General features: G+C 39.2%; 2 protein-coding genes and 1 long non-coding RNA gene across 8 annotated transcripts; 2 read left to right on the plus strand and 1 right to left on the minus strand.

Moving 5' to 3' along the window:
* Positions 1 to 364: 364 nt before the first annotated feature.
* On the minus strand, positions 365 to 14052 carry RBM45 (RNA binding motif protein 45). Of its 2 annotated transcripts, none has more exons than XM_084523648.1 (10): positions 13593 to 14052; positions 12533 to 12655; positions 12273 to 12399; positions 10890 to 11000; positions 10377 to 10556; positions 9330 to 9459; positions 5120 to 5216; positions 4623 to 4789; positions 3977 to 4173; positions 365 to 823 (listed from the first exon to the last, which is right to left on the minus strand). In XM_084523648.1, the coding sequence occupies exons 1-9, from the start codon at positions 13968 to 13970 to the stop codon at positions 3981 to 3983; spliced, it is 1506 nt and encodes a 501-aa protein (XP_084379774.1). In that variant the 5' UTR covers positions 13971 to 14052; the 3' UTR covers positions 365 to 823; positions 3977 to 3980. The 2 variants fall into 2 exon arrangements, with proteins under 2 accessions (XP_084379774.1, XP_084379773.1); XM_084523647.1 differs by having other exon boundaries at positions 4623 to 4786; positions 13593 to 14040.
* On the plus strand, positions 6884 to 8230 carry LOC311438778. Its single transcript, XR_014694310.1, has 2 exons — positions 6884 to 6969; positions 8149 to 8230. It is a non-coding gene; the product is annotated as an uncharacterized lncRNA (long non-coding RNA).
* Positions 14053 to 16003: 1951 nt separating the features above from the next.
* LOC311438524 (cytochrome c, somatic-like) lies at positions 16004 to 21945 on the plus strand. Of its 5 annotated transcripts, none has more exons than XM_084522987.1 (3): positions 16004 to 16242; positions 19645 to 19821; positions 21226 to 21945. In XM_084522987.1, the coding sequence occupies exons 1-3, from the start codon at positions 16095 to 16097 to the stop codon at positions 21372 to 21374; spliced, it is 474 nt and encodes a 157-aa protein (XP_084379113.1). In that variant the 5' UTR covers positions 16004 to 16094; the 3' UTR covers positions 21375 to 21945. The 5 variants fall into 5 exon arrangements, with proteins under 5 accessions (XP_084379113.1, XP_084379117.1, XP_084379116.1 ...); XM_084522991.1 differs by having other exon boundaries at positions 16075 to 16646; XM_084522990.1 differs by lacking the exon at positions 16004 to 16242 and adding an exon at positions 16425 to 16575.
* The last annotated feature ends 1019 nt before the right edge of the window (positions 21946 to 22964 follow it).

Here is a 22964-nt window from a genome sequence, read left to right on the forward strand (position 1 = left end):
CTTTGTCCTGTCAAAACACTGAATTGTTCGATTATCTGATTCTTAAACAACGTATTCATCAAAAGATTCTGAAAAAAAAATAGCACTCAAGCACTCAAAAATGAAAGATGGGAAAAAAAAAAAAAGTCCCCGGACTCCATGTTTTCCCCATGGTTGTAATGAAAGTGACTCAAGATGGTAAAGGGCAACATAAGCAGCTCTGATAGCCTGACCCATAGTCAAATGTCCTTTGCACTAAACAGCACATAAAGCTTAATGAATACTTTTGGCCCAAATCAATGAAATATTTAAGAGCATACTTGAATCATTTTTTATGAGTACAGCTGTTCTCTTGAATTTGACTTAATACTGATAGACTTGCTAGTACATTTTGAAAGTTATTTAATTTTAATTTACTGATGTACTTCAATGAAATTCTGGCCACTGGAAGTGCCTTCTATTTTAGCAGTCATAATCTGAATCATTATCAAGTCAAGCCCCAAAATGCTGACTCCTTTATCCCCCCTCCCATCATTGTACTTTCCCTGTTAGAGAAGGAATTCAGTTAAGCACAAGAGATATATTTCCATAATACAGGATGACAGGCTACTACAAGAACAACCATCAACATACAATTTTAGATGGCTTGATAGGGTTTTTTTGTTTGTTTGTTTTTTAAATAGGTGCATGGCCATGTTTTTGAAAACAAAGTACCATGTGTAAATATATATATATAAAGATCAATTTTCTTAACAAAAAAGGAGTCACTGTCCACAGGAACCATGTCTAGTCACGTTTTCAGTCAGTCAGTCAGTCATCTGAGGGTCATGTCATTATTTAGTTTCTGTAGAAAAAAACACAAGTATAAAAATAGTATCAAAAAGCAACATACCTATTTTTGTTTTAAAACATAATTGTTACAATAACATAAGTGAAAGAAAAATTAACATATTTGGAGAATAATATTATCATATATGTGCTTCTTTATCTTTTAGAGAAGTACCTCTTTTTCTGAGCAGTGTGTGAAAGCCAGAATTTTTCTGCAGTACACTGTTGATAAAGTTATTTTTAAAATATATATATTATTTTTAATATATATTTCAATGATGATACAACTATTTAAGAGTATTTCTACACAGTAATAAATCATTATAAATACATATTAAGCTTGGTGCTTTTAATAAAACCCTAACACACAAAAAATGCAAATCAAATCAGTGATGTAGGACTTTCAAACTTCTCAAAAGTCACTATGGAAAAATGTATGTATGGGTGCACATAGGGTAACTTCTAAAGTTCTTGCTATAATGAAAAAACATTTCTAAAATATTAGCAAATATTCCTTTTAGATACCTCAGTAACCGTTACCAGTACCCAAATCCTTACTGTGAATTTGGAAGTTCAACACAATCATTTTTTCCATTCTTTTGATGTTAGTGATGTTATGAAAATTAGAAGGTAAAGACAATTTTAATAACAAAGAAAAAAAATCTAAACAGACACATAAGGCTAATCCTCTCCCGATTTTTTCGCATTAGTGTAATAGAAAAAGTAGTTTCTGCAGTCAATGGAAGTCTTCTGTTTTGGTATGCTAACCAATACCTTCCCTCCTATACCTGCTCTTCTGCTTATCCCATCTGCATATATTCTCTATGGCATCTATGACATTCCCAGTTGTTCATACTACAGCTTAGAGCGCCATAATACACGTTTTTGAAATGTTAAAGCAGAAAGAACTAATACATTCAGTTTCATTTCTTAAATATCTCAAGCCATAGGAAAAAAAAAAAAAAAAAAGAAGTCTTAGTCTGGAATCAAGATACAATCTTAACTTATCTGTGCCTTGCAAAACACATTATTTTTCCAATGTAAAGTCATCAAATTGGTAATTATCATCTTAAAAAGCTTATTTGTTATTTCTACTTTGTGAATATGCCTGGCATCAGCTTCCTACCATAGGATCCTACAGTTTTAGGATCCTAAACTAGCCTTTGTTTAGTAAAAAAAAAAAAAAAAAAAAAAAAAAAAAAGCCACCCACTGAACTCTTTGCTTACTTAAGCATATTTATAGATGAAGTTTAACCCATCTCTTCAGTTTCCATTGTTCTGAACTCAGTTTTTTGTCTCTGAATAATTTTTCTGTCATCATAGCATCCTTCAGACTGTTGGACAACCCTTCCAGTGTGGACAGTAATACTTTCTCTCCAATGCCAATATTCCCTCATATTACATTCAGGAATTCCTCAATAAACCCAAGAATTCTCAACTCTTCCACTTACTTCGTTACAAAGGGAATAGTTAATTATCTGTAAGCTCTAATACCTTTCGGAGTCACTCCTTTCTAGAAAGAAAATCTTGCAATTTATATGCAACATCATCCTCACTCAGGACATGACTGTAGCCTGTTACCAGTTTTGGAGAAATTAGTATTTTCCTGAGGTGTATTACAAAAAAGCAGAAGAATAAAAGCTTTATTTCTAAAAGATGGCTAGATAAGCAATTTGGGGGGAAAAAAATCACTTCTAGCTTGACAATCAAAAAATGAAAGAAAAAGATGAGTGAGAAGATACAAGTACAGAGTCTCTTACTAACTTTGGATGTGTATTATATCTACACTTTTCTAGTAAAAAGTAGTCTTTTCCTACTATGAAGACAGACCTGGTATTTCATTATACTTTACATCATCATTTTTCTGCTAGTGACAAAGAGGTTGGTCCTCTTACTATTGGAAGTTTAAAAAAGTACCTTTAGTAACAAAAATTCGGTAGATAAAAGCATGGGTAAAAATTACTTGAAGTTACATTCACCAGAGCTACTGATTTAAAAAAAAAAAAAAAAAAAAAAAAAAAAACTTTCTAAGGAGTGTTAGCACCAATTGCATGCAGAAAGAAAGCAAAAAATGTTTGTTTTCAAGTAAGTTGTATATAAAGACTAGGAAGGCTTTTAATAACTTCTGCTTAACAAAAGAAGAACATAGAAGTCCTTAGGAAAAAAAGGGAGAAGAACACTGTGGGTAAAGTCTCTCTTGGTCTTTATAACTCCTTGATCATAGGAAGTATCTACATAAAGACAGCTACAAGGAATGAAACCAAATAAAATATTGATGTGAAGAGGGTTAAGATTTTAAGTAATGTTTTTTGACTGGGTCAAGGGGGGTGGAAACTTGTATCACACTACACTAATAATATGGCTACTGAAATTATCTGGGACTATAGTCCTCTTCCAGTAGAGGCCTGAGTATAAAAAAAATATATAAAAATCTATATAAATTTTACATAATTTAACTCAAGTCAGTATTTTAAAAGAACAAATGAATTTTGGCTCCTGAAGTCTATAAAACCTCTCTATATGAGCTTTGCCAGTTTTTATTGGACATAAACATAAAACATTCGAACTAATTAACTTAAACATACACCTCAACCCCACCACAACAGGCTCCACAGTATCTTCTTCACCATAACACATTCCAGCTACACCCAATTTCTGAGCGTCCAGATTAACCAAGTCAAGGCCTTTGGTTTCACCTGACAACATTCCCTGTTCTTTACACGTCCACTTTATTTATCCCTTCCTTCATCTGTCTTTCAAGGTTAAACTCTGTACCCTTATCCAACACCATTCTCAGGGCATATGTTTGTAGTGAAAGAAAGACACGTACAAGCTGATCTTTGTTTATATTGTTTATTTTTCAATTCTCTTTTCAGTAAGATCTGATACTCACTTTATGTATATAAAATTATTTCTATTAATCAACTGTTTTGCATTTGTTCAAATGTTACAAAAATAAAGATTTTTTTACTAAAATAAGTGTGTATACATAAGCATACACACAGCCATATATATTAGATATAATTTGTGTGCGCATATACATTTCTAGCTAACAACTAAACTATAAATTTCAAATTAATATGACATGCACAACTTGAAAATGCTTTGCCTCTAATTATTTCACATAGTTTAACTTGAAATTAAGTAACAGCTCAGAGTGGGTACTCACCTACTTAGTAAGTTCTCTGACGTTTGTTAGATTCCTCCGTAGGCGAGTCTGCCAACCTTACTTTAAGCCTGACACCATTCACAATCTTGCCGTGTAACGCAGTTATGGCATCACTGGCACTTGCTCTGTCTGCAAATTTTGCATAGCCCACATTTTTTCCAGACACAAGGTAAACTTTTATCAAGTGGCCAAAACGACTGAAAAAGTAGTAAGAAAGATAGTTAGGTCAGAGGTTTTGCTGCAGCACTGATACTTATTATCCAATCTCAACTATATGTGATTTCGTAGTTGTGAATTCAACATAGCATACATACGAGAATATAGTTTTGTGCCACCCTGCTTTAAAACCCCCCAATTTTTTTTTTAATTAAAACTAAAATTTGTTTATAAAAATGTTATGAAACTAGACATTCTCTTTCTGATTACATAAATCATTAATTAGCCTGTTGCACTGGTAACATTACAATCTGTTTCCAGACAAATTCCATTACACGCCTGTTTCAAAAGCTATTAGTTATTTACCACTTACTTTTGCTGTGCATGTTCTTTTCTGGAAAGAGTTTCCCTGACAGCAACATTTTTTATTTTCAGGATTTATTTTAAATATCTCATGGTTAGAAAACACTTATTTGTTTATGGGCCTTACCAGAAAACATCCTCCAATACATTCACAGGTAAAGGATGGGGATGAAAAAGTATGAAAAGCCTTTCTTTTACAGAAGTGTCAGGTGGAACTTTTTTTTTGTGTGGTGGAAGTATGGCATCAGTTTGTGGTTGAAGTAATTGTGATCCAGAGTTTCCTCCAAAAGCCTGCTGAGACAGGAAGAAAAAATGCAAACATAAAATGATTGATAAAAACTGACACTTTGTTATTCAGTTTACAATTTTTGTTCTTACCACTGGGCATAGATAGACTCTAACAGTTAATTCTAATCTTAGTCCATTTGTTTTGGTTATTTTGTTAAATTGGAAAACAAATACAAATAAAGCGAGACATTTAAAGAAAACAGAAATACACAAACCAACCAGAGGTATCTCTTTTAAAGATGTAGCATCTAAAGCAGTGAACTACGTTCTGTACTGACATACTCTTATTATCTTTAAAAACTCCAGATATTAACAGTATCTATTATATTAACTTACAGGAGGTGTCCTATACTGCTGAACAATTGGATTGTTATTCCGCAACACTGAGGACACGTGTGCTGTTACCAGTTGTGTTGCCATTTTTCTGATGAGGCTGCAAGAAGTGATAATAAACTACTTTAGATAAAGAGCTAAGTAACAGTTAACTTCAGCAAGAGAAAAAGATTATTTTTTTTTAAGATGTCCATTAAAATTTGAAAAAAAATATCTGTAAACTCAAGTAGATAATGAAAAAGTCAGGCTTTCATACTAAATGTGATCTGAAAGTACATACACTACCTGGAACTCACTGACAACACTTGTATTTCTACATACAGAGATACAAAACTTTCCTCTACTTTTTCCGGTACTATCGTAAAAAAGAAAACTAACTACAGAGCCCACAACTTTTTGTGAAGGGTGCCTAGATGAACAAAGGGACAAATTTCACCTGTTTCTTTCAATAAAGAGCACAGAAAAACAATTCAGAAACCAGAACATTAATCACAGGAAGTTCATTTCCAGCTGTCATTCTCCAGTATTTTTTCCTTTGTTCTGTTGGGGAATAAGAAAAGCAATTGCACATTTGCATGAATTCATAGCCTATCATAGAATATCCCAAGCTGGAAGGGACCCATAAGGATCATCGAACCCAACTCCTGGCACCACACAGGTCTATCCAAAAATTCAGACCACGTGACTGTCCAGACAGTCCAAATACTTCTTAAACTCCAGCAGGCTTGGTGCAATGACTACTTCCCCGGGGAGTCTGTTCCACTGTGCAACAACCCTCTCAGTGAAGAACCGCTTCTTGATGTCTAGCCTAAACCTCCCCTGCCTCAGTTTTACACCATTCCCTCGCATCCTATCGCTGGTCACTAAAGAGAACAGATCGGCACCTGCCCCTCCACTCCCCCTTGTAAGGAAGCTGTAGGCTGTGATGGAGGTCTCCCCTCAGCCTCCTCTTTTCCAGGATGAACAGCCCAAGTTACCTCAGCCGTTCCTCATACATCTTCCCTTCTAGGCATCTTTGGCATCTAGGCATCTAGACATCATTGTAGCAATGGGCATCTTTGTAGCCCATTGCTACAAGACCATGATATAATAGGAAGTACCAAAGAGTAAAGAAAAACATTTGCAAGTGTGGAGGAATGGTTAAGTGAAATAGGACATGTTGATGTTGGGCAGTTAAGAGGCAATGGGCTAGTAAAGTACCGTACTCAACTCACATGAGTCTGGCACGTACGCAGCTGGCTGAGAGCCAATCAGGCTCAAGGACACGATGCCCTTGAGCGATTGGGAAAGTCCCTAAGGCGGGATGGTGGCTAAAAGAAGGAGGAACTACCTGAAAAGAGCGGGAAATGTTAGCCAATCCTGAGCTTAGTTTTTGCAATATGTATGAGTTGATTATGTTCGAACTAGATAAAAGGCGACTGAGCTATCCATTAAAGTTGAAGTTCATTGTTCACTTATACTGAGCGTCTGTGTCTTCCTCCCGTCGACAACAAATTGGCGCCCGAACAGGGACAGGTCTGAACGGGATTTGGACACTGCTGGCAGTGATCCTGGGCCACGTGTTCGACGGAATAAGGGAGGATCCGGTCCTGCAACGCAGCCCAGGAGGTGGAAGGGACAAGAATCCCCGCACACGCGTCGGGAAGGTGAAAGGGACGTGGAGTCCCCGCACCCGGGAGAGGATCCCGCCGGTCACGCGTCGCTGAGGTCTGAAAGGTGAAAGGGACAGGAGTCCCCGCACCCACAGCTCGGAAGGTGGGAGGGAGTCCCCGCACCCGGGATGAGCCTATAAAGGGTCCCGCCGGAAAAGCGCCACCGAGGTCTTTGGAAAGGCTGCAACTGTATATATAAAGGTATGAAAGACAAGCGGCGTATAATTTGCTCAGATGCTTTTTAGAAAAGCGGAGCATTTTAGATATAGATTGTAAAAAAAAGAATTACCAGGGTTGTTAGCATGTGCAGTAGCGCAGGGTTGTTTTACAAATCCTGATACAGTTTTTTGAAGAAGCAGAGTGGCGTAAATTTGGGGACAAATTGTTTGATGTTATTAATGATATTAAGTCTGCTAAAAAATTTATTGAAGCCTTGGAGAACAGTCACTAACGCTTTAGCTACACATCAGGCTGAGCAGGGAGTCGCTGCTGCCGCTACAGAGCGACTGGGATTGCCGGGAAGTGCTGGAGCTGGGCATTGCCCACTGCCGCCTTCAGAAAGAATGATAACGCTGCCTCGGGGCTACGGGGCAATGGGAGCCTCCCCGCCCCCCTCAGTCACCGCCACGAGCAGCGCTGCGCTTGGAGTTCACCGTGTGGCGAGTCGGCACAGAGCAGAGGGACGGACATCAGGACCCTGCAGCCTGTCTGACGTAACCATGGAAGCAGCGGCGGCTGTGCTGCTTCTCTCTGGCATGGTTTTGATCTGTGGAGACCGTGCATGGCAAGGAGTACCAGCCAATGCTTTTGGAGGACCGTGTTACCTAGGGCGACTCACACTTTTCGCTCCAGATTTACACTCATGGCAGAACTCGACAAGGAGCAGAAGAATTAAACGAGAACTAAAAACTTTGGGTTCTGACTGTAATGATGATGTAGAATTGTGGGGTCCAGCAGAAAGATTCTTTGTTTCTTTGGTGCCTGGTGTGGGAACTGCACACGCTTTGACTAACATTAATAAGCTTGCTTGTAGGGCTGTTAAACAATCAAATGTAACAACACAAGTTCTTTCTGAAATGTCACAAGATATGGAGAGTCTAAGACATGCTGTATTGCAAAATAGGGCCGCTATTGATTTCTTGTTGCTGGCTCAGGGACATGGGTGTGAAGATGTAGAAGGAATGTGTTGCTTTTATCTTTCTGACCATGGTTAGTCAATTCACGACCAGTTGAAACGGTTAAGGGATCATACACAAAAAATTGTAGTACAAGATAGTTGGTTTGAAGGTTGGCTTAAATCTGTTTTTGGGAACATGGGTGGATGGGTTTTCTTAGTTAAAGAGGGACTTCGCTTTCTACTTATAATTATATCGATTATAGTTGCTGCACGTATAATCCTTAACTGCCTAACTAAGAAACTAGAGCAACTCACAGAGAAGGTATTTGTAGCGCAAAATAAAAACGGGGGAATTGTGGAGGAATGGTTAAGTGAAATAGGACATGTTGATGTTGGGCAGTTAAGAGGCAATGGGCTAGTAAAGTACCGTACTCAACTCACATGAGTCTGGCACGTACGCAGCTGGCTGAGAGCCAATCAGGCTCAAGGACACGATGCCCTTGAGCGATTGGGAAAGTCCCTAAGGCGGGATGGTGGCTAAAAGAAGGAGGAACTACCTGAAAAGAGCGGGAAATGTTAGCCAATCCTGAGCTTAGTTTTTGCAATATGTATGAGTTGATTATGTTCGAACTAGATAAAAGGCGACTGAGCTATCCATTAAAGTTGAAGTTCATTGTTCACTTATACTGAGCGTCTGTGTCTTCCTCCCGTCGACAACATGCAAGAAGCATGGTTGCAATTAATTATTTTAGTTTAAAGCAGGCATGCACTTCTGAAGTGTATCTCCAAGTTGTCCCTCCGTACAGTCTTTTCATTCATATCCCGGAATAGCTTTGATGACAAACTAGATTCATTTAGGATGAAACTAAGCTGAAGTTTTCAATACTGGAATGCACCTAAGCCATGCCAATTTCTAATGAGCATTCGAATCACAGGAACAAACAAGAGATGATTTAAAGTAAAACCTGACAATCCTCATACAATGCAGGTATCAGAGCCTCAGCAATAACAGTTTTATTCTACCTCCATGATCTATTGGCAGTGTTTGTATATTGCTAACACTGCCAAGAGATCAAGTATGTGATACCTGTTTTTAAATAGAAAAAGACTAAAATACATATTTCTAGGGTATGTTAGAAAAACTTGAATTTATTGAGCATCTTTGTAAGGGTCCCCGTGTTGTGTAACAAGGCCATAATGTGTTTTAGATGAAGTTTTCTTTTTCTACCAGGCTAAGAAGTGTCAAGAGATTCATTCTGAACTATTAAAAAAAAACAAAACAAAACAAAAAAAAAAAAACCACACCTAGATTTCAGAAAGTATTATCTCCAAATACGAAACTAGATTAGTGACATGACTCTTCCTTTTCACATTTAAATAAGAGTAATAATAGTTTTGCTCTCTAGAAAACAGGTTACATGTTTCTCTATGTATTAGTACTTACTCTGAACTATCATTCCCATCTTCCAGAAAAATGACAGTTAATCTGTTTCCAGGAGGATACTCAAAACCATGTAGTTTATACTTGGCATATATAGCTGATGCAGCAGTACTGTACTGAATCACAGCGTACCCTACAAATACAGTGCACATGGTTTAAGCACAATACAAGTACATCCTAAGAACTACACTCACTTAAAGCAAGCAGTAGGATCAAGCTACACATTAGTCTGTCATTGATGCTACAAAATTCCTAGGTCTCTTTACCAAACAGTACATTCCTTACTAGCAACATTAGTGTTTGGGAATAGAACTTCTGTGAAATTAACTAGTGACAAATCACCTTTATTCATATTAATTTGAAAATCTAGTAATAAAGCAACATAACAAAACATGTCTTCTTCTCCAAGACAAAACTAGAAGAAAAAGTTACTTATTTCAGCTTAAAATGCAATTATTCCATCAACAAATGAGTCTCAAGTATGGTAAAGTTACAACATAACACTCTGAATTGTTTCCATTTTGAGCTTCACTCTCATGCTTTTCTCACCAATAACAAAACAACAAGACTGAAACAATCCTTCCAATACAAAACAAATTTTGTTTGGAACTATTTCATCCTGTTTACTCATGTCTGCTCTTAGACAAATACACACAGTTATTTCAAGATGAAAACTCAAATTACCTGTTTGCAGAACATTCAAGATAGATGTATAATTTTCAAAAATTTTCGTCTTCTATTATACCCCAAACTATTAACTTCACTTGACCAAAAAGTTAATTCTCATGGTTTTGATTCCGCCCTTCTTGAGATTCTATTAACCTTATTTATATTTATTGTTAGTTATCTGTAAACAGGTGTTCAAACAAAACTGAATTTTTGGGCTTATGCATTGGTAATAGCAGCCAGCATTGGTACATAAGAACATTAATTCTTTCCCACAACTACTTGATTTTGCAATCTGAATGTACTGGAATACAACTAAAAGGTGGTGTTCTCTTCATAGAAAAAAAAAAAAAGTGAAGATTTTTTTTTTTTACTTCTACTTACCATTATTAGTATGAGGATCTCGCTGAACATCACAATACTCGAGTCCTGGGACTAGATCAAAGAGGGCAAACAGCTGCTCTTGGACAAAAGGAAGTCGTGATACCACTGACAGACGTTTGGAGACTGACTCCTGAATTCGGCTCTCATTTTTTTCAAAACTACAAAACTCTGGCTGCCCACCTCAAGAATCAACATAAAAATAAATAAACCAAAGTCATCGCACTAGCAAGCCTTCATTTCAAACATATTTTTCCATTCAACTTTTTAAATGATTCTAAGTGAATTAAACACTAAAGGTTAACATGTTTATTTCATCAGTGCAGGTCTTGAAATAATCAGGCAACTAGAGCAAAGCAAACCATGAAAATATTGAGATGAAATGCCTGACTCGTTTTCTAGCTCAATCTATTAGTAGTCAAACTAAACCTCCATTAGTCTCCCTTCTACCAAACCACACTCTTACATTGCGATTGAGACTACAAATCATTTTTACTATAAAAAGCTGTGACTTACAAAATGGAAATGCATTTCCTCTTGGTTCTTGTCTTGTGTTATTACTGTAGTATTCATGTTCAAAAGACTCTGATGACTTATTTTTAGGTTCAGCCAAAATGGCCCGGTAGCCTAGAAGAAACGATCACATATAAGAACACCTCTATGTACCCAAAATATCCATGACCAGATCTGCATTCTCCAAGTACTGTATTTAGCAATATATTATTCAGAAAACCCATTTAAGTGCTATCTTTTAATGTGTAACTCTTGAATGTTGACATAATCAATGACATGAAAGTTAACATACTCCACGTAAAACATATTTGCATGTTAAGTGCAACAGAGCCTACTTATTCTGGGGGTGACCACGCATTGGAACAAGTTACCCCCGAAAGCTGTGGCATCTCCATCCTTAGAGATATTCAAAGCTGCCTGGACATGGTTCCTGACAGCCTGGCCTAGGCAGCCCTGCTTAGGCAGCAGGGAAGACAAGACCTCCAGAGGTCCCTTCCTGTCTCAATCATCCTGAGATATTTTGCGGGACCCAGAGATGTTGTAGAGGCAGTCAGCTGCCACAGAACTGTAACTGCTCATTCATGTTTTGTACTGATCTAGGTTCTGCTTATCAATAGTTTAGGTATTACTAAGTAAGAAATAAAATTTAACAGTTAAGCAATCTCAGGCTCATATTTGTGACAATTCTTGCAAAGGCATAAAACATTCATGTGTCAACATTATGATGTACAAGGTATACTACTTAAACCAGAAACAAGCAAACAAAAAAAACACACCTACATGCCAAGGTGCTTAAAATTTGTGATTAAGTGAACGCTGAACAGGAGGCTAGACTGGAAGGCTGCTGCTAAGACTTGGTGCTAGGGTGTAAATGACAATTGTTGATTATGAAACGGGGCCAAGTCTTACTTTTTGTAAAAGATTATTCCTTGAATTAAGTTTAAAAAATAAATAAAAACTTCAATTAGCCTAATTTTGTTCTTAAGTAAATATAATCACAACAGAATCCCTAAGGATTATCAAATAAAGTTTTATGTCAAATATAGCAATATGTATTAGCTGGAAAACAAATTCTCAGGGATACATAAAAATCAGATTCTCCTGTGTATGGAGGCTACATTACAGACTGATGATACTTCATGTAAGAAAAGCACTGCACTCATTTCCAAACTCTTTTCACTGATCTTACTTACAGAGTTTGATAATGCAAGAATGTAATCAGGTGAACATTAGTAATACTATTTTTACTTGCAATATATTTTTTGTCTCAAAATGTGCTTACAGCATAAATAATTTGCCTGCAAACAACACTGAAAATTAAAAGGTATACAAATGATGGTACACACTCATTGTGAGAAACTTTAAAGAATTCAGGAAGATTCTTACTTCGATCACACTCTTCAATTGCTCGGGCAGCTTGTGATGGTTTTAAGTATCTCACATAACCCAAACCTTTACTTTCTCCAGTAGTCTTGTTTTTAATAATGCTGCAATATTCAATGTCTCCATATGTCTAGAACAAATAAAAAGTGCATTAATTAGAACAATTTGAAAAAGCCCTTCTGATAAATTAAGAAAAAAAGCTAGTTTAAAATAATAACTAATATTTTTTAACTAATTATTTGCTAATAATAGCAAATTAGTACCTTAAACTTCTCTCTCAGATCTTCCTCTGTATAGGACTTTGGTATCATAACAAAGATACGTGTAAGCTCCTCATCTTCAACATCTCGGTGGCTTCCAGAAGCCCTTGACTGTGCAATAAATACCTAACAAGAAAATTACATAAACATTAATTAATGGAAAAAAAGGGCTTAGTCACATATCAAGTTTGTTTTTAAAACAAATCTTTATATTTATCTTTCACATGATGCAGCTTTCGTAATGTGAACAAGGACATCTCTGATCATAGATGTACCTGCAACAAGAGACCTACAACTATGGTACACCCACACTGGTTTCTCAAGCACGACAGTGGCCAGTAGAAGTTCTGACTTGAGGTAACAAAGAACAGTCAGGAATAGCAAAACTCTGTCCAGCACTACCAATGATACAGGGGGCATGTGAGGTAGCAACAAATGCATCACTGCAACAGGCCAGCCCTGATATACCAGTCTTAAAAACGACAAAAAATAATTAGTTAAACTTTGCTCCTGCAGTTCACCTGGAGGCGTTCAAGATCAGAATGGATGAGGCCCTGGGCAAAATGATCTAGTAGGAAACATCCGTGCCCATGGCAGGGGGTCTTTAAGGTCCCTTCCAACCCAAGCCATTCTGATTCTATGTTTATCTGGGGACTATGAAAACAGTTTGAGAGACTGAAACCTACCAGCAACTGATCAAAAACAAACAAAAAAGTTTCAATAAAACCAGTGCCTACGATTAAAAGCTCCCTGGTTTAAGCTCCCAGCGGCGCTTCGCTCTCGCACCTGGCTGCCCGCCTCCCCACAAGGAGGGCAGAGGGCGCTGGGGGGGCTGCTCCCGGCCGGCCCCCGCCTCAGGCGGCCCCACGGGGCGGCTTCACCTCTGTACCTGGAGGCCACCGCCCCTCGAAGCCGGCAAGCCCGGGCCCGGCGGCTGAGGCCCGCCGCCCTCCTGCCGCCGTGCTGGGTAGGGAGGGAGGGAGGCAGGGGGCGGCCGGGCAAGGGAAGCGGTGGCTGCGGCAGCCCCGATCCCTACTGGGAGGAGGAGGAGGAGGCGCGGTACCTTGATGGGCTTGGTGTCGGGGACCAGGCTGCGGCCGTGCATCTCCTCCATGGCCCGGCAGGCCTGCGAGCTGCGGGCGAACTTGATGAAGGCGATGCCGCGGGACTCGTTGGTGCGCTTGTCCCGCAGGAGCCAGATGTTCTGGATGTCCCCGAACGGGGAGAAGCGCTCCCGGATCAGCGCCTCCCCGGCGTCCTTGCCCAGCACCACGAACACGCGGCTGTTGGGCGGCTCGTCCAGGCACTCGGCCGACAGCCGAAAACCGCCGCTCTCCTCCATGGCGTGGCCGCCGCCGCCGGGCTCCCGGGCCGCCGGGGCTCGCTTCTCGGGGGCCGGCGGGGAGCGGCCGCAGCGCCCTTTCCGCCGCGGAGACAACATGTCCTCCGCACGCCTCCCCCAACCACTCGGCGCCCAGGCCCCGCCGCCGGCGGGCGGAGCTCGGCTCCCCGCACCGCCCCGCCACCGGCACCGGCACCGGCACCGGCCGGGGGGCGCTGCCGCAGGGGCGGCGTCACAGCGGCACAACGCCGCGGGGCGGGGGGGCGGCGGGAGCCTGCGGGGGCACCGTGCGCAGCCCTGGTCACGGCGGGCCGCCTAGGCCAGGCTGGCCGCCATCGCGTCAGCTTTGAAGCGTCTCCAAGGAGGGAGGAGGCTCCACAGCATCTCCGGGCTGCCCGTGCCAGCGCTCGGTCACCCGTGCAGCTAAAGGGTGTCTGCTGATGTCCGGGAGGAGCCTGTGGTGTTTGCCCCTTGTCCTGTCACGGGGCGCCACGGGGCCTGGCTCCTTCTCGGCACCTTCCCTTCAGATACATATACATATACATATACATATACATATACATATACATATACATATACATATACATATACATATACATTCAGACAATATATATATATACATATATATATAATGTATTTATATATATATAATGTATTTTTATATATATATTCAGACAATATATATATACATATATATATAAAATGTATTTATGTATAAAAATAATATGCATAAAAATAAATATATATTTAGTTTATATATAATGTATAATATATAATTAATATATTTATTAATAATAATGATATATTAATATATTATATATTATAAAATATATAATATATAATATATAAATGATTTATATATATATAATATATACATATATATATAATGCATATATACTATGATATATACTGTTTATATATATAAATAATGTGATATATGTTCATCTGATTCGTGTCAGTATGGAACAGTGCTAGGGCCGCATGGTATGATGAATGTGACCTTCTGTCTTACATACCCTTGTATAACCACAAGTCTAAGAAAAACAGAATGGTTAATGTATATAGTTCTTGTACCTTGCAAACGAATATTTTAACAATTCGTGTCAATAGAGAGCAGTTCTGTCTGTCTCTGGGTCCTGCACTGGCAATTTAATTCTTCCACAGATGTGGTTTCTTCCCTTTCCTCCCAGTGTCCCGGTCTCCAAGTCTCCCCCTCATTATAGTCAAATTATCAAATCTTCAGAAATATTCCTCAAATCCATGAGCCTATTTGCTTTTGTTATTCCGAACTCTTATTCCTAACAGTTACAGCCTTTTTGCCTTCTTTGTGGTTGATTTAGCACTGCCATAGATGTGACTGGAGTGTCCCTGTGAATGGCCTGTGAGGAATGTTTTAACAACACGTGAAGTGTCGATAGAGAGCTATTTGTATTTGTATGTTCTTTCTTTGAAGTCTCTGATGTCTGGGGGTTTCAGAACAACTGCTAACAACTGGTAACTGTTATGGCTTCTGAATGGGACACTATGCAAGCCCCTGATATCTGGCCAGGTGGCCAGGAGATTAAGAAGATAGAAAGAAGCTGAAGGACGGCTAGAAGACAAAACTTGCAGGGGACGCTGTGTAAGCTTTTGACATGCTGCCAAGGAGTACAAAGGGGAAGGACAAAAAAAAAAAAAAAAAAAAAACCTGAGAGGAAGACTACGAGCCTTCAGCATGAAAGACCCCCCAGAGACCCCTAGGGGGACCACCGGAGACTGATGGGCATGCTCCAGTAGGAGGGTTTGGATCCCGGAAGCTAATTATAATAACCCGGTTTTTTTAGAAGTAGTAATGAATATGTATTAGCCTGGGAGCATAAAAATCAGCTACTTGATGCAACTGCTGTGTGTCTAGGTGGAGCGGAGACTCCCGATGCACCCAGTGCTGTTCGCTTACCTCTATTCTTTTAATAAATTGTAAACTTTGATTATAATCCTATTTTGGGACTGAGCGAATTTATAACAAATAATATATATATAATAAAAAATATAAAAATATATGATATCAAATATATATATTACATTAAATAATATATATTTATACATATATATATTATAATTATATATAATATATATAAAAGTCCCGAGGCGGCCTTCTCCAGGCTGATCAGCCCCAGCTGCTCAGACGTGCCCCTGTCCCATAACCATCTCCGTAGCCCTTCACGGACTCCCTGCAGCCGCTCCATGTCTCCCGCTCCCCGGGGAGTCCCGACCTGGGCGCAGCAGAGCAGGCGCTCAGAGGCAGGACCCCTCCCTCGTCCTGCAGTCACCCTTCTCCCTGCGCAGCCCAAGGTGCCGTCCACCTTCTTCACAGCCAGAGCACTGGCTCATGGTCAGTTTCAGCGTCCACCAGGTCCCTTCCTACAAAGCGAGTTCACCACATCTCCCACAGCTGGCTCCAAACGCAAGCAGCTCTCCAAGCTGTCGTGGCAGTGTTCCGAGGACGCCATTTGCTGGCGGCTCCCAGCCCTCTGAGGAGGGCCTCCGGCTGCCGGCCGGCCTCTGTCTGCTGCTGCCTGCTGCGGAGCCCGGGGGCAGCCCCAGCTCGGTACCGGCTACAGCCCCCCCGCGGGGCCCTGCCGTTGGGACCGTTGCGACCGTTGCGACCGTTGCGACCGTTGCCACATCGCGCGACGCCCACCCCTGCCCGCTCCCCCCAGAACAAGCGGGAGAGGCGGCTGCCAGGGGCGGCCTGCGGCGGGCCCTTTGGGTGCTGGGCAGCTGGCAGGCGACAGAGTAAGAGGGGGTGTCTGAAGGGACGCGGCCTGAGCAGAACTCTTTTTTTTTTTTTTTTTTTTTTTTTTTTCTGAAGTTTCAAGTTGAAAACCTGTTTGAGGATAACTTAAAAATCTGTTTGGGGATAATGAAAAAAATTTCTTCCTCATTCTTGATAAGGCACTAGAAGAAGTACTGTCCATAGGCTGTAATAGCGCACTGGGCACTTCCCTTTCTAATTGTACATCGGATTTTTTTTTTATTTTTTTTTTTTAAGGGTGATTCGTGCATAGTAATTGAAGTAGGGAAGCACAATCCTGTGGCTGGCTGTGGCTAGTTCTGCGCTGTGCTGTTGTCCCACTGAGGCTTCTGCCCTCCCTGGCACAGCCTCGCTTCGAGTGACATGGAGTTTGGATCCAGTGCAACTGCTCACCCTGGCCTATGTGGCTGATGCAATTTGCCTTTTTATGAGGAAAAACACAGCTTTTTTTTTTTTTTTTTTTTTTTTTTTTCCCCTGGTTATGTGAACAACTTCTGCAAACAGGCTGTGGAATTCTCTGTTGCTTTCTCAACTATGCCAGTTCCTGGCTGGTTCACACTGCGTGCTGAAGCACTGCTTTATCTGCTAGTCAACCCTGCAGACTGTATGCGGAAGAAAAAAACAACCAACCTAAAAAAAAAACCACTTCAGTGTTTCTAGATAATCGGTGCCTGTTCTATCAAGTGAATTCTAGCTGCTGTTTTATGAATGGATGAGGAAAACTGCTTTTGTTTGCACTTCAGCGATTCTAATGCACAGCATGGTTATCGTCGGTAACCATTCTAGAAAAATGAGGAACGGAAGGGTCTCCTGTGATATGGACCGTGCTGGTTCTTAAATAGTTCTGTTCTTCATCTAGATCTCAAATAACTTTCTAAAGGTCCAGATTGCTTTTGCAGAGATGGAAACTGACATATGAGTAATAGTATGTCAGTTTCCATCTCTGCAAAATAGTACCTGACCAAAACTGCATATAAAGCTCAGGTTCTCTGAGCTTCCGTCCAGTACTTTTTTTTTCAGAAAGAAACATTCACCCCAGAAGAGATTTTTTTAAAGGCTAACTTACTAGAATAAATGTCAAAACCCTGTAGTGGTTGATGAAGGCTGTTTTTGAATATATTGTGTAGACTATTAAATTTTTAAAAAGTTAGAACTGAATGGTAAAAAGTAAACCTAACATTGTTCTGTAAGTCAAATGCAGTGTGAAGCATGAATATCTTCTTGGGCAAATACAAAGAATCGACAGCTCCTTTTTATATATAATTAATCACTTTATATTAGCTATTTATTACACATTGTTGGTTTAGTTAACATTGTCTAACATGCATCTGTTGAGTGGTTGTTAATTGGCTGATCACTGTATCTGTATTGCAGTGAATTTCTGTCATTGTTTGATCAGGTTGATTATATGTCTTTGAATACTGTGTTTGAACATTTCCCAATTGGCATCTCATCATCAATACAATACTAAGTTGTCTTGGATACAGCAAACATTGTTCCATTCTTGCTTTATTAGACTACAGATAGCTTGCCTCTGATTGCATTGTTTAGCAGTTTTATTGATTGCATTCTCAAGTGCCCCATTACTGAAGTGGTATATCTACAATGACCAGACTTCATTTTTCAGGCCTTTATACATTGAAGTCATCCTTTTAATTCCTTCTATTTGGATTTGTTTGGAAAAGGTGTTACAACACATTTTATACTTGTGCACAAGTGTCCCTTCTAGTAAAGACCAAGTTCTTGTATAACACATTGAAACTGTTGTTTGTTTGTCATTGTTTGTTACTGCTTGCATAAAGTTTTGCTTTTTTTTTTTTTTCTTTTAATTTATCAGCTTTCCTGTCCAGCCCTCTGATTTTGAATTCATACTGTCTACAGATGTTATTTATAGGACCTGTTAACAAGTTCTGCATTTTTCATTACAATGCTTTCCTGTCTAAATCACAATTTCAGCATATTGCTGTATTTGGTTCTCAAGAGTATTCTTTTTATTGTTTAACTGAAAACATGCTTATATTCACATTGTTATAAAATAATTGCATGGTTTTAATAAATCCTAACAAAACTTATTCCTAAGTAAAGGGAAAGTAATTACAACTTTTCATTTTCCTATACTAGAAAAGCAAATGCTTGGTTATTTTGATGTCAGATTAGAGAACATTTTTGAAAAGTCCTTCTACATAAATTATCATAGAAAATAACATTTAATCAATAAATATTAAGGTTATTCATCAAATATATTAATGGTTACATTAATATGTTGTATTAGAAAACATTAAGCTTTGCATCTCCCTGTGGCTTTTTCCTGTGAGGTCAGGGTGAGGTGCTCCTAGAGGCACCTGGAAGGGCTTCTAGAAGTTTGGTTTCTGGCCAGGAATAATCCTTGTGAATCTTCACATCTCTACTGTGGTGGCAGCTTCCTTCCTGCTTTCAAGAGATTTCCTGGGTACAGGAGCACAGACCAGAGTGAGGGATGTTTTGGATAGGTGATGGGAGTTGAATTCTACAGTTCTGGAGACATTCTAAGTATCACTGTAACCCACAGGGAAATCCTGAGATGCTGCTGTGTTTTAAATAGGTCTTCTAGACAGAAGTACATTGACCTTTACTCTTACCATGGAAGTAACTCAAAGCTACCATAACTTCCAAAGATGTGAGTGGAAAATTCAGTCGCCCTCCGAGATGCTGCAAAAAACTCACGATGCTTTTACCTAATTGTAAGTTATATCACTTAAAAAAAATAAATAATAATGACCATCAACAACCAGATCACGTTAAGAAACTTTGCACCTTAACAAAGCCTTACTGAAACTTACATCCATAAGTAAGTCAGGTCAAATTTTCATTAGTTTGAGGCATGTTATCTTTTATTACTGTGCAAGAAGAAGATATTCTCTAAAACTGTAGAAGATGACAAATACAACAACAGCGAACGTTTCTATAACATCGTGCATTTTTTTTTTTTTTTTTCGGCAGAGCTCAAAATGGGTGATGTTGAAAAAGGCAAGAAGATCTTTATTCAGAAATGTTCTCAGTGCCACACAGTTGAAAAAGGTGGAAAGCACAAGACAGGACCAAATCTTTGGGGTTTATTTGGCCGCAGAACAGGACAAGCTGCAGGATTTTCTTACTCAGATGCAAACAAGAACAAAGGTAAAACTAACAGATGACATGGATGAGGTGCAGTGCTGGAGAGAACATAGATGGGAAAGAAAAAATTAGAGGTACGATACCAAGGCTTAATCACATTGAGTTACTCTCACAACCATCTACTTTACATTACTATACATGAGTCTGAACTATAGTTTCAGAAACAAAACTATTCATCCCCTAAATTAAAAATAAATTCTTTCAACATTTAGCATGCCAAGTCATATGAAGCTATATGTATATAGCTTCCCGGAGCTCTGTAGTGTCAATGGGCAGATTTTCATTTCTGTTCCTTAAGAATGCTGCTAGATTTTGTTTGCTGGTCACTACCCTCTACTGGCATTGTGGCGTGCTGCAGTTGTTTCATTCAGCAACGCTTTACTAAATACCATCACCTACTAGTAAGCAATGACTTGCCTTGTGTATTTAGTACAGTCAGTTTTGAAAGGCAATGGAGCACCAAAAAATGGAAAATAAGTCTGTGTATTAATTTTGAGGGATTGTTGTTTTATAGATACTGTTTGAATATAAATTATATTTGAATCAAGCTATTAATTACAAATGCAGTCTTGTTTTTTTCTGGTTACTATGGTATTGTAGAATTTACTCACTTTTTATTTTCTTTGATTTCTGGGGGCTATTTTTTGACATTCACTTTATAATGGTAATTCCTTGGTGCAAAACATCATGTACTTCAACATGTTAATTATGTTTTTTCATTGAAAAATTAGTGAACAAATAATACAGATGTTAGTAGTAATTTTTGAAAGAAAGCTAACAAAGTGATGCCAAAATCCACTTGAGGTAACGGGAAGAGTCAACTTTGGAGGACAGAAGATAAAATTGAACGTGTCATTACGATGAGGTATTTTGATAGTCTCAGCACAACAGTAGGCTTCTGTTGACAGAGACAGAATTTAGCCATGCTGGAAGAAAACACTAATGCTTTTTTAGCTTCTGTGAAGATATTCCAGGAAGTCGCCATTGATTACTCTTTTTCTAAGGCCCTTCAGCGGAACACAACTTCAATGAATTTAATGTTGATCTGCAGACACTCATTTTAAACAGTTAAATAAAATGACAGTTGTATCTTCTGGATACTGGAATTACAAAGATACATAGTTTAAAAGCAGTAAGTAGTTTTATGCTAATTGGCTCAATGACTTGCAACTCTTGATGATGCTAAAAAATATTTGAGTTACTTAAAGTGACTCAAACACGGTCTATACCTTGTGCATTTTATATTATGCTACCCTCACGTTCACATTTCTCTTGGATTGTGGGCACATTATGTTCAGGAGCACCACCACACCTTAGATTTGAGACCCTTGGTAATTGTTGTAAACATATGGTGTTGGGCTAGCCTTGCAGTTTACTGTGTTGTTTTTTTGTTTGTTTGTTTTTCAGGAGTTACCTGGAATGAGAGTACACTGATGGAGTATTTGGAAAACCCTAAGAAATACATTCCTGGTACAAAAATGATTTTTGCTGGAATTAAAAAGCAGAATGAAAGAGCTGATCTTATTGCATACTTGAAAAAAGCAACTTCTTCATGAAACATAGCTGCAGCAGCTGTAGTAACAGTGAAAATGCTTTTAATTTTGAGTAGCTGCTATGTCAGGTTTTAGCATTTTGATGTTTATTGTTCATTAGGGACTGGCCTTAGCAAAACCAAAGAAATGTATGTTTTAAGATGCTGCATCCTAATAAATAACACTGAGAGGTGAGCATTACTTATATTGTTTTATTTAGTAGTTCATAGACCTTTGTGGAGTGCACTACAGGAAAATATTGTTCTTTTCTCTATGGAGGTCTGGGAGCCCAATTCTGCAACTAGTTATTCAAACACTCACTAAAACTATTATTATCTGGTTGTGGCGACAGAAATAGGAAAATTCCTCTAAGTATTAGAACTGATGACTAAATTAAGTTTTTCTTTTGAAGAAAAGCCCTCAGCATTACCATCTGGGAAGAAAGGTACTATATGCAGTAGACAGGAGAATATGACCTTACATTAAAATAACACTGTATGTATATGTATATATATCTTCTTGTTTTTAAAATATAACCCTGTTCACTGTGTTGTTAGTGTTCCTTCAAATATTAAAACAGCATAATCATCTACCAGTCTTCTGCAGAGATGTGGATTTTTTTTCTCCACTTGATGCTAATATATGAAGATATGCTCAAATGTAGAATGAATGAGGGCTGACTAGCTCAAGCAATTGAGATTAGTGATAAATATTTTCACAAACTGGAGGATTGATGAAGGTGATTACAGTCCTCCTAAAACCTCCTCCTGAATCTCTTCTCTATGACTTGAATTGGGATTTACAATGTAATTAATTATCTGTTTACGCAAATGTTTTTTAAATGATTAAAACAAACTCCACTCAAGCAAGGTTTCCTTGTGTGATCACAGAAGGGAACATTATTACAAAACTAATCGTATCTGTTCCCAGGTACTCATTTTACCAGTATTGTTCCAATGCTTGCCAACTACAGGCTTTAACTAGTTGCCTTACAGTGCTCCATAGAGGTGAATTCTGTTTTTAACTAAGGGAGTAAGTGAGAGTGGGGTAAAAAGTTCTGTGACACAAGTGAATGAGTACCTGCTTTTCTCTTCTTCTGTACTCTAGCTATAAGATACTTCTCACTTTCAATTTAATAGTTAGGAATTGTTCTATCGACTGTTTAGACAATTAAAGTAAAGCACCTGCCTGAATGACAAAAGTTTTCTCAAGTGCTTTCCTCAATTGCATTTTGAAGAGTGCTGTGCCCCTGCCTTTCTCCACAGAGAAACAGACACTGCCTGAGAAATGCACTGACACCTCTGCTTGTGCTTCGTTTAGAGCATCTGTGTGCCTTGTGCCTTAGCAGACCGGGTGAGGCTGGCTAAAGCCTGCCTTGCTGTCAGAGTTGGCGTTACACATCCACACTGATAACAGGTGGGTGCATCATGCGTAAGGCGCATCGGATACACACCGCCCGGACCTCACTGCAGCATACCTGCAGAACTACGACAGCAGCACAGCGAAATTGTGGAGCCAACAAAATCCATTTGTTTTTTGTCCCTCCCACAAAAAAGCTGTAGCTCATCTATCCCAGGCCCACACATGAAGCTGCAGCCCAGAATACAGTGAGCT

This window comes from Aythya ferina, assembly GCF_964211825.1.
Source record: "Aythya ferina genome assembly, chromosome: 6".
Lineage (NCBI taxonomy): Eukaryota > Metazoa > Chordata > Aves > Anseriformes > Anatidae > Aythya > Aythya ferina.

What these genes read in the sequence shown, in the direction of transcription:
- RBM45 (XM_084523648.1), bottom strand. Translation starts at nt 13,970, where the DNA reads ATGTTGTCTCCGCGGCGGAAAGGGCGCTGCGGCCGCTCCCCGCCGGCC. An exon ending in AGATCCTCATACTAATAATG is followed by an intron (nt 9,460 to 10,376) that starts GTAAGTAGAAGT and finishes CTGTATTTGTAG; the next exon opens with GGTACGCTGTGATTCAGTAC. An exon ending in GATGGGAATGATAGTTCAGA is followed by an intron (nt 5,217 to 9,329) that starts GTAAGTACTAAT and finishes CACTTCTTGCAG; the next exon opens with CCTCATCAGAAAAATGGCAA.
- LOC311438524 (XM_084522987.1), top strand. Translation starts at nt 16,095, where the DNA reads ATGTCTCCCGCTCCCCGGGGAGTCCCGACCTGGGCGCAGCAGAGCAGG. An exon ending in AGCCAGAGCACTGGCTCATG is followed by an intron (nt 16,243 to 19,644) that starts GTCAGTTTCAGC and finishes TTTTTTCGGCAG; the next exon opens with AGCTCAAAATGGGTGATGTT. An exon ending in AGATGCAAACAAGAACAAAG is followed by an intron (nt 19,822 to 21,225) that starts GTAAAACTAACA and finishes TTTGTTTTTCAG; the next exon opens with GAGTTACCTGGAATGAGAGT.